At 36.0% G+C, this 11,840-nt stretch overlaps 1 protein-coding gene across 1 annotated transcript in view; it reads right to left on the reverse strand.

Moving 5' to 3' along the window:
• LOC139708930 (cytohesin-1-like) overlaps positions 1-5,268 on the reverse strand; it is an 80,122-nt gene extending 74,854 nt beyond the window's left edge. The window contains 1 exon segment of the mRNA XM_071620894.1: positions 4,895-5,268. Within this exon segment, the coding sequence (XP_071476995.1) occupies positions 4,895-5,015 (121 nt within the window). The 5' untranslated portion in view covers positions 5,016-5,268.
• Positions 5,269-11,840: the final 6,572 nt, after the last annotated feature.

Below are 11,840 nucleotides of genomic sequence, written 5' to 3' on the forward strand. Positions count from 1 at the left end.
TCTAGTTGTATCCAACATTTCGTTAAACCATGTTCGTTAGAACAGGAGTGCACTGTACTTACATTAAAATTTTAGTACTGGTTTTACTTGTAAAGAAATCAATTTCTAGACAGAGTCAATTTATCAATTTAAGTCATGACATTGCAAGCATACAATGTAGGCCCATTCAAATCATTTATTCTTTCGTCATTGTGGCTTTAACTTCAAGTATAAACTGTGAGTATTGAATGAATCATATCAAGATGCTTTTCTAAATCTTTTCAAGCACAACAACAACAGAAGCAGGATTTAAAGGAGAAAAGGATGCCAAATATTCCATGTGGAGATTCCCTACGAAGGCACTTGATACCCAAATCTGTTCCTTGCCAGGTCAGTAAAGCCCTGTGCAATGCCATTCTGATCTGCAGGCTTATAACTCTTGAGTCCTGAGTGGCAGAAGTTAGAGCCCCACAGGAATACTGGCTATCACCCCAGAGGTGAATCAAATAGCAACATTGACAGCTAGTGAAGACACAATTCCCCAAGTTCTTCTGACAAATAGGCTCAGTCAAAGTTGGGGCAGCCCGTGGCTATAAAAGATCACCAGCAAAACTTCAGCAATGGGGTCGGGCCTCTCTCTGCCAGCAGTACAGGGATGGCTATTGTTCCAGCCTGCCACCCATTGATAGGGGTTAGGCCCTCCCAAACAAATGCCCTCATTATTTCAACTCATGACTGTTCAGTCGCCGGGGATCAAAGCCAGCGAGCCAGCTTTAGAGGGGGTTTGGGGGTACCCCAAGTATGTCATTACCAGTAATGAGGGAGGGAAGAGGATGGCAGGGGGTATACAATATGTAGCTCCTTCTGAAGCTTGTCCTTTGTATCAGATGAAATGCTACCATGCAAATTCTACTAACTGCAAGGGTGCTTTGAAGCACTGTTGTACATGACACTACCCCCCCCCCTTTCTCCTCCTCCCTACAGACTCCTAGCGTCCACATCATATCAAGCTTCCATACAACATAACAGCCAGAGCAACATTGTCACATTCTGCTTCAACCAGCTACATTGTAGTCACAATATATAATACCCTCAGACTGAAAGTCTGCCACGAGCTAGCATCATTAAAAAAAAAAAGGGGGGGGGTTGAATGTCTGCGTGTGATTGCACACACAGTGCGGCAAATTTCAAAGAACTTCAAAGTTCAAGTATTGTATGGCATTATGAGAGTGACAGCTTCTAGTTTCACAAGGAGGCATGGATCACTTGGTTCCTAGCTCTCTCTGACACAGAGTTTCATGTGCACCATGGTTTCATGTATGAACGACAGTAACACATACTAGTACTTGCCAACTGTCTGAACGTATTTATGGACAACAGTCACTGCGAGAGAATGTTCACAGTAATGATGCATGCCATGAACCTATTTTGGATTGCCTTCTCATGCAACTAAATTGAGCTCTACACAAAATCTGGCAGCCCAAACCACCATAATCTAATACAAAAAAAGCAACCACACACACTAAAAGGCAGCTCATTCAAGTAGAAGCTAGATTGTGAATTTCGGTTGACCATTGCTAATTTTGAGTTGCTCAGGCCCCTGATTTAAAAACAAAAACAAAAACAAAACAAACAAAACAAAAAACATTGTTAAAAAAACTGTCATAATAATTTGGTGTCCTGAGATGCTAATTGCTGTCTGATTCACAGAGTAGGAAAAACAAAAACAAAAAACAATGTACTGTCCATCTTACAAATGTTGTTTGATCATTGACAAGCATTTTTTAAGCATGATATTCAGTACACTTTGTACACTTGTATGTCAGGCACAAATATATCAACATCAACAATATTTCGAAACATAAGCTTTAACAAAGGATATATCCTGACAATGATTTGGGAAATACATATTGTACACATTTGTACATTAGTACATCCTATATTTTTATATTTCTCAGTCACCATTAACATTTACCAACATCAGGAGGTCACTTTACATACAGATTTACAAATGTATGAATCACCCAGGCAACTTCATACCATGATTCCTCATTAATTTGCATAGAAATACTATGTGCTGACAATCAATGGAATTATGAAGACTGAGACCTCCTTAAAGGACAAGTTCACCTTCATAGACATGTGGGTTGAGTGAATGCAGCAATATTGATAGAACACATCAGTGAGAGTTTGAGGAAAATCAGACAATCCATTCAAAAGTTATGAATTTTTGAAGTTACTGCTCAGTCACGGCCGGATGAGAAGACTACTATACATGTAGCTTGTGATGTCATATGTGTACAACGATATAAAGAAAGAATAAAGAAAATTCGACATATTTTCACTTTTCTCGCATAACAAAAGAACACTCGACTTCTCTCTTTCAACAGGCAGGGGGTATAATATTACCCATAACATACAACAGTAACAAGTCAAAGAAATGTGCACTTTATTCAAAAAGTAAAGTTTTGTGAAATTCTCTTTTTATTTTCCTTATATCGTCGTACGTATGTGACATCATACAATGTAGTAGTCTTCTCATCCAGCAGTGACTGCGCAGATACTTTAAAAATTCATAACTTCTGAACGGATTGTCCGATTTTCCCCAAACTTTCACTGATGTGCTCTACTAATATTGTTGCCTTCACTCAATCCACATGTACATATGAAGGTGGACTTGTCCTTTAAATATCCAAGCTGGTTCTGACATTCTGTATGCATTGTCAACTATCAGACCTTGATCTCTTCTCTAATTTTATATGCGTAAGGAAACTCATCCAGTAGGGAGGCGGTCTAAGCTCAATGCTGCATTGGGAAGAGTAGGAAGTGCAGAGATGAGTCACAAAGCCCTCTCTCCAAATCTAATTTTACTCATCACGAATTACAACCCATCAGATCACGAATCACGGCTCATACGCAGTGTTACTCTGACACTAATGGGCACAATGGTTTAGGCAAGCAAGCCGAAGCTACAACACAAGACATGATACATTGACGAGAATTACATGTATTGCGTCATTGTCTAGATTCATTTGTCATTTGTCAAAGTTACTCTTGTTTTTGCTGGATGGAACATAGGCCTACTGTCTTTTCTCTGATTTTTTATTGTCCAGTAGCATTCAGGGAAATGACAAAGTATTGCTCTTTACATGTGTGACAATCTACCAGCATGCTTGGTTTGTTTTGAATAAGAAGGGAGACATTTCGATTACTGTAAGTTTGTTTGTTTTTATTATTGCATGTGTCAACCCTGCATGCCCTACAGAATTCCTACATTCCTACCAAAAAAAAAAAAAAAAAATACTGTCTAATGGTGGTCCACAACAGAATAGACAATGCAAAATTTTATGAACAGGCAGTTGAACTATTGCCATCGGTAAATGCATTTCTACAAGTCACACACCTACAAAAATTTTGTACTGTATCTCAAACCAAAATTATCATCCTATCTAAAGGACACTGGAAATGAACTGTATAAATTTGGCACTCTGATTAAATGTTTACATTTGTGAAACAGTTTGGAGTTTTTCTTCTTCTTCATCTTCTACCTATTCAGTACAGTCCTTCCAGACTGTGTGTATCATTGTACTACATCTACTGTACTGAGTGTACATTGTATACATATTCCGGTATAGGGCTCAGCTACGGTAGATATTGCCACTTCATCATCACTAAATTTTTAAAATGAAACTGCACAAACAGTCTTCTACAGTATGTCCAAAGTGTGCATTATATTGATAAAGGCCACGGGTGACTGGGTGTTCTTTTTCAATCATATTTATACAATTTTATACAAGTGTACAATGTATGTTTACTATCTCCTACAGAGGTAGGCTACTCATGCATAATAAATGATCAAGTGTCATGAACCAAACAAAAACAAAAAATGATAAATAAATATATAAATAAATACATAAATAAAAACACTCATAGTTATGATGTATCAATAACTTCTACAGTATTTGAAAGGTAAACTACAGGTTTTTAAGCACAAGTCAGGAAAAAAGGAGTACCGGTACCAGGTACTTGAAAATTTGGATTATACATGTTGATTTTTGGGGGGGTTTTTTAATGAATTTGGGGACCCTTATCTTGAGTATACCTCAAAAATTCAAATTGTAAGTTACATATATTACGCAAAACCACAGAATATGAACAGACAACATTATAGATCATAACAACACTACAAAGAAGATAGTTCTTCGTGCAAGGCTACAATAAAGAGACATGATATATGCATTGTACTCGGTTCATCTCATTGTACTCATTCAATGAAAGTGTGAGCATTGCATCCATCATTCCAATATTTGCACCTTTTGGGAGTCAAAAAGTATCGTTTCACAAAGTACAAAACAGACATCTAACTTTTCACAGAGGATTTCATCTCATTATGATCATCAGAGAAAATGAATTACACCACAAGGCCTAGTAGGGTTTCTAACATAAGTATCATACTTAGGTATTGGTACTGTACATGTACAGTCACATCTTTTCAAGTCAGGATCAACTTCAGTTGTCAATGACATGGGCATTGGTGCGTGCATTTTGTATCAAGTACAATGTATTTGTGGAAACAGCTCTTCCTCTCGGCTGATTGACTGTTGATATTCCACAGCACAGGCACAGCACATGCGTGATGAACAGAGAGACCAACCAAGGTCTATCACTAGCTTAGTATCAGTTATCATCATCGAAACACTAACACAGTCAGAGAAGATATTTATACAATATATAATGATAACAATTCGTAACAAATTCAAAATTTACAACATGCAAACACCAGCGAGAGATATTAACCATGCACGCCCTTTTAGACAAGCATGTTTGACCATTTGCAGCATGCGTGCGAGTTAACATTCATGAGTACAGGGATCCTAACGTAGGGACTTGCAGCGGTATCAAGCATGAAACCTACCGGGGTGAAGCTGGGCGTCTATTGAGGCATACTCCGGATCGGGTATACCGGCGGGATATCCAACTCCGACCGCAACTGGAGGCATCGCGACCGGCAAGTTGACCGGGCTTTCCGTCATCATTTTCGGCGATAAATATCCAAAGAATGTCGACAAGCGTTTCTGTCACTACTCTGTGCTGATCATACGAGAAGTAAGAAATATCAGGGCTCCGGCAAATTAGTAGAAATCACTCTGATTTAATGAGCAAAGTCAACAATTCAGTCGCCCTACCACACAGAGTGTAAGCGCAGCGCATCACCTCGCTCCGATAACACGGAAGTTCCTGTATGGAAAATATGGTTACGTACGTACGTACGTACGTGTGGACGTGTGCGTGGTTTGTGTACACCGTACCGAACATAGAGCTACTCCGCCGCACACCTCGGGTGGGTGGCTTGTGGGAAGATTGAATACTAGTATCACTCGAGAGGATAAAAATGAAATGCCGGTTGCATGATGAAGCCACCATCAGATGGCGCCCTATCAAATACCATTTTGTAAGTGATCAATGACGGGATACGAATAAGCATTCGTGACTGATAATAGGTTGATTGTGAACATATTATATAATTTATGATAAGTAAGAACGATCAAATGTTCGTCATCATACACACTTTGGACACAAAGCTTAAGCTGATGAAATAAAATTAGGTACTACAATTATTTGTTCAGAAGTCATCAAGTCAAAAATAAATTACAATATTGCTGGTTTATTCAGACATCAAGTCATGACCACCGTCTTGATAAAAGGGAAATGACAGCAAAATATTCACGTGGACTGAGTGAATGCAGCAAGTTTTAAAAAGCTTTAAGAAGTTAGATATTATGAATGTTTGTGTTTTCTGTGCAGCCGATGAGAAGAGCACAAAACAGATTGTGACACCATGTAATATGAAGAAGAATATAAAGAAAGTACAATGAAAATTCAACATCTTAATTTACTTTTCTACCATAAAGAAAGAGCACTTGAAGAGTTTGTTCGCAAAAACCGATAAGTCCATATTTGCCAAATGGAGATATTTGCGATTAAAGGTCAAGAAAAAAAGAGAATAATAAGAAATTTTTTGCTTCTTTTGACCATAACTTCAAAAATGTACCTTTATATGTAGTGACCCATATATCATTTAAAAGGTATTATTTTGTACTTTATGACAGAGACCGTACTTCAAAATCTTTAAAAAATGGACTTATCGGTTTTTGCGAACAAACTCTTCACTTGTCTCTTTCAGAAGACAGGGGAGATAATAATCATTGCCCTTTCATGTATGTCAGTTACAAGTAAAGGGTGTGCTTACTTTTCATTACAAAAATAAGTTTTATTGAATTTTCTTTTTTTATATTTACAATAGTCCATGCAGCATAATAATTACACTGTAGTATGATTTTGATATAATGTATAATAATTATGGTAACTATCAGTAACACCGTGCTATGTTGATGTAGGCCTACAGCACAGAGAGGATGATCATTGCTAATTTCGAGGTGCAGCTGTGTCAATCACAGTTATAACTGATATTGTTATCAATAATATTATTTGTATTCCTATACTGTGGGATGAAAAATACCTGATTTGTTTTATCAAATCTCATGCTGACTAAGAACTGTAACATGTATTTTGTTTGTTTGTAAAATTTGATTCAAACTTTTAGTCAATTTTGTTTGTCCCCAAAAGTTTCTTCATCGACTCTTTGACCTTCAATTCAATTCAATTCAATTCAATAGAACATTTATTTCCAGATCAATTCGTGTAAAAAACAGTAACAATTCAGCAATGATAAACTGGAGGTGACAACTCAGTAAGCACAGCTTGAAGTGAGTGCACCTTTAACATTATTTTGAAAACGTAGTTGAATCTGATTGAAACATAGCTAAAAAGACATTAATATACATTTACAAGACGAATACAGATACACAAGAGACTAAAGCTAAGGATGCAGGAGGAAAACAGATAGGAAGAAGGAAAAAGAGAAAGAAAAAAAAAGAGAAGAAAAAAAGAAAAATAACATTAAGGAGAGGTAAAGAGAACCCAAAAATATATAATACTAAAACAAACCAAGGCAACATTGTACATACATGTACATGTATATAAGCATTTTAGTGAATCAAGAGAAATTTAGCAGCTCTCACTATGAACTACCTTATATGGATGAATACAACTTTTTCTTGAGTCTTATCTTAAAACAATTTTGAGATGGAGCATTACTTATGTCTTTATAGATAAATTGTTCCATTTCTTGGGGCCCATAAAACGAATATTATGCTGGTAAGACAAGGTTCTGGGTCTGGGCAAATGCATTAATGACGAGGAGCGTGTGTAGAATTGTAATTATGCATATTCTGATTGACATCCAACAATTGAACAAAATGGTCAGGCATAAGTTTGTTGACACACTGATATACAAAAATACATTGCTGATAGGTGGTGATATTTTTCAAAGTAAGCAAGTTTAGTTTTGAGTATAACGGGCCTGCTTTAGATTTCGGGTTCGCTCTTTAGCTTTCGCTGCTTTAGATTTCGGACTCTTACTATTTTATTTTGCTTTGAAGTCAATTTCTTTAGACTGGACTGAAAAGTACTTCCCCACACCATGTTGCAATAAGACAAATAGGGCAAAACAAGAGTGGAGTATAACATCCGTACTACATCAGTAGGTAACATGTAGCTCAGTCTGGATATAATACCAATGTTCTTTGATATTTTTTTCTCTGTCTCTATGAGGCTTCCATGTTAATTTTGAATCTAAAATAACACCAAGAAATTTTGTTTTCTCTACCCTGGGAATTTGAACATCATTCAATTCCACTTTAACAAAATCAGTGTCATATGATTTGCTACGATTACCAAAAATAATGAAATTACATTTGCGGGGGTTAACAGATAATTGATTTGCCTGAAACCATGAACACAATTTTGACAGGTTACCATTTACTTGATCTTGCAAAGAAGGAAGATCCTTACCACTGAACAATGTGTCATCAGCATATAAAATGTACGATGAGGTATCGGAAGTACAAACATTTACAATATCATTTATGTATAATATAAACAACAGTGGTCCTAATAAGGACCCTTGCGGAACTCCTCATAATATTTTCTTTAAGTCTGATATACAACTGATATATTTTGTACATTGATATCGATTGGAGAGGTAGCTTTTAAACCAACTGTATGCTACACCTCTAAAACCATAGTGCTTTAATTTAGCTAACATAATATTATGATTAATTGTGTCAAAGGCCTTTGACAAGTCAACAAAAACACCAATAAGAAAGGAATTTTCCTCAAACGTATCAACAATCTTATTCGCAATGTCAATTAGGGCCATGGAAGTTGAATAATTGCTGCGAAAGTCATACTGATAACTACCCACAATATTATTTTGATCAAGAAACTTAACAGTACAGTTGTAGACAATCCTTTCCAAAATTTTCGAAAAACAAGGAAGCACTGAAATTGGTCTGTAATTTGACAATTCACATTTGTCACCATTTTTAAACACAGGGGTTACACGAGCAATTTTCAGTTTATCTGGAAGACTCCTGATGATAAAGATAAATTGAATATATGACATAACGGTTTACTAATTTCTTTTATTGTATGTTTGATTATACGAGGACTGAAATCATCAATTCCAGAGGCTGTATTATTCCGAAAAGAGTTGACAATGTTACATATTTCTGCTTCAAATGTTGCATGAAAATAAATGGTATTCAAACAAGGGTTCACTAGATAACTCATAAAGTTAGAATTATTTTGTGGTATCAACTTATCAAGATTTGGACCAACCTGAGTAAAATATGAAGTAAAAGCATTTGCAATTTTGTGAGAGTCAGTTAAGTTAGTTCACCATTACATTTCATTTGCATATCAGTAACACGTTTACTCTTGTCCTTATTTTTCCAACTGCCTTATGAGCTTCTTATTTTAGGTCTCTATCAAAATTTGATTGTTTTTGTTAAAACGGTAAATTTTAAAGCAGAATGTACAGATCAAGTAATGACTGTAAGTTGGTAGAGATTATTAATATTTTATTGTATGTGGTACGATGTACTGGGAGTACGGTATCTGCTTGCGTTCTTGTTAACACCGAAAGAGGGCGTTCGTGCGTGATGTACGGCACCTGATGTGCGGCAGAGCCTTCTCATAATGGCACTGATCTACAGGCAGTGACAGAAATCATTCCGCAAAGCTTTGCCCTCTGATAGTGAAGTAGAAGTTAACATGAAAACAAAAGCATTTAAACCAAATTGCAGGTTTATATTGTGACTATACTGTCCGTCTTTTTGTTTGTTTGTTTGTTTGCCTATTGCGTCTTTTGTTTTACAATTGTATTTTGTTTTGTTTTCACGCCCGAGGCGTATCACTGGATATTTTGCAGATTTTTTTGTGGGTTTGTGTATTTTGAGAGTGTTATGAATGTCATGTTTATGACTTTTATCATCATGTTCTGTTCTGTTTCAATGTTATGTTAAGTTATGTTATGTTATGTTATGTTATGTTATGTTATGTTACATGGGGGTTACGTTGATATACTTTTATCACTTTGAAGGGATGGTAATAATAATTATAGCTGCGGTTGAGATGGGGCTTCAGGTTTCCAACTGAAGAGTTTGTTTGCAAAAACCGATAAGTCCATTTTTGAAGATTTTGAGTTACGGTCTCTGCCATAAAGTACAAAATAATACCTTTTGAATGTTGGTCACTACATATAAAGGTACATTTTTGAAGTTATGGTCAAAAGAAGCAAAATTTGTCTTATTATTCTCTTTATTTTTCTTGACCTTTAATCGCAAATATCTCCATTTCGCAAAAATGGACTTATCGGTTTTTGCAAACAAACTCTTTAACTGTTTTTGTGAAGTGATGAGAAACCTCTTAGGGAGTATGAAAAACAGCATGCATCTAAGTGGAATTCAAAGTTTATTTGATGACAGTTTGTTTTGAAATGGCTGAGATATCCAAAAACAAAGAGGTCCTAATAAAAGGTGGGACCCCCTTTTATTACGTCCAATTTGTTCTACTTTGTTTTTGGTATCTCAGCGATTTCAAAACTGATTTTCATCAAATAAACTTGTGAATTCCTCTTGAAATAGTATGCTCTTTCATATCAGTGGTTTCTAATCATTTTGCAAAAAGTTAAAATCCGAATCCCCCATCTCAACCAAACCAGGCTTGCTCGGCCCGTGATCTGGCAAAACTATCTTTCTCGTTTATGGCGATGTCGAAATCGATTTTCAAAGAGTGATTCACATAACTTGGAATATAATGTGTTCTATACAAAAAGGAAACGGTTTCGGAGAATCCCGCGGAGTGGACACAAGACAATGACTGCTTCCATAAAATAACCTTTTGGTCAGAAAAGAAAACACCCCCCCCCCCCAAAAAAAAAAAAGAAAAAGAAAAAAAAAGGAAGGAAGAAAGAATGAATAAAATGAAAAATTGAAAGGAAAAACGGTCGAAATCTTCCCAGATCCTCCTCCCCATTGGTCGGACATGATCGCTCTTGCCATCATCGGGAGCATGCAGTTCAATATACAATACATCTTGCGTAGGTCAGCCTTTAAAAAAAAAAAAAATTCTCTTTTTTTTTTTTGGCGAAAAAAAAAAAAAACAGTTTTTGCTACTCCAGTAACGATAATTTCATACGAAGACTTTGATCCCGAAATGTGCTGAGCGCCATTTTTAAACATCAGGTATATAGAACAAAGTAAAATCTTTCTAGTGATACCTCACTTGTAAGATAACAAGGAATATTCTTGATATTTTTGTGAAAAATGCCTCATATTTTCTTATCATTTTACTTTCCTTTGTTTTTAGCAGTTTTAATTTCAAATATCTCAGATTATATAACAATTTTTGGGACTGAACTTCTCATGTCATGGAACAGTTGAAATGAATATTCAAGATTTGCGTCATCTTCCCTCCCGAAATTTTACCGTTATTACCGGTATCATCTCAGAGCAAAGGTTCAGAAACTAGATTTAGTTATTTTTATTTAATGATTGGTCTCCGAATATAGGTTAAATGGCAGTGTTTAATATGAAAGAATTCATTCTCTATAAGACACTGTCACACAGAGACACCAGACGAGTGTGAGTATGCTTTTGCATAACGTCAATAAACTGTGAAATCAATCTGAAACGGAAGTGCATCCCAAATGTCATTAAACATGCCATCACAATAGCTGTGCAGCTGCAAACGTCATCTTGCAGTTTCGCGCTAACAAATTATACTGTTCAAAAGCAAACTATCCCAAACTAACATTTTCAGGGGGAGAAATCGCTAAACCAAATCGAGTTGTTCTCTACACTTTGAACAATTATAATTACTGTCCAACTATACTTGTATCATTCACTGCATTTAAGTTTCATATCCAAAAGGTTTTATGTTTAGTGCAATACAGACGGTGATTTTTTTTTTTAATGCTATGACTGAAAAAGACGATTACTAGTATACCGTAGCATTACAAGAAAGCGGACATACAAACGAGGTGAGATTAAAAGAAATCAAAAAAGTAAAAGTCACTTCTACGTTTCCCTTGCAACTTTACTGTGCCCCTGGAGCGGGTCTTTATTGCTCAACGATACGAGTATACTTTACCGTATCAATGGACTTAGGCGCGTCCATTAAAATACTACGAGGGGTTAGATTTATGAATGCAACCCATTTTGTATTTTGACATGTGACAGTTTTCGAGATTTTTTTTCTCATAAAGAAATTTGTATATTATTTAGTTTGCATGAAGATGAATTTACTTCATTTTAGATTATGAGCAGATTCATATTTCGTCAATAGATTAGTCTTCTTGAAAGAATAAAAAAAGAAGAACCCCTATTTTGAATGGAGTGTCCCTAACTCCTGTGTTTGGGTGCGGTGGCCGTAGGTACTTGTATGACATCCAATGG

The sequence above is a fragment of the Diadema antillarum genome, unplaced genomic scaffold (assembly GCF_040938485.1).
Source record: "Diadema antillarum isolate AM-2024a unplaced genomic scaffold, OU_Dant_1.0 seq00001390_RagTag, whole genome shotgun sequence".
Taxonomy (NCBI): domain Eukaryota; kingdom Metazoa; phylum Echinodermata; class Echinoidea; order Diadematoida; family Diadematidae; genus Diadema; species Diadema antillarum.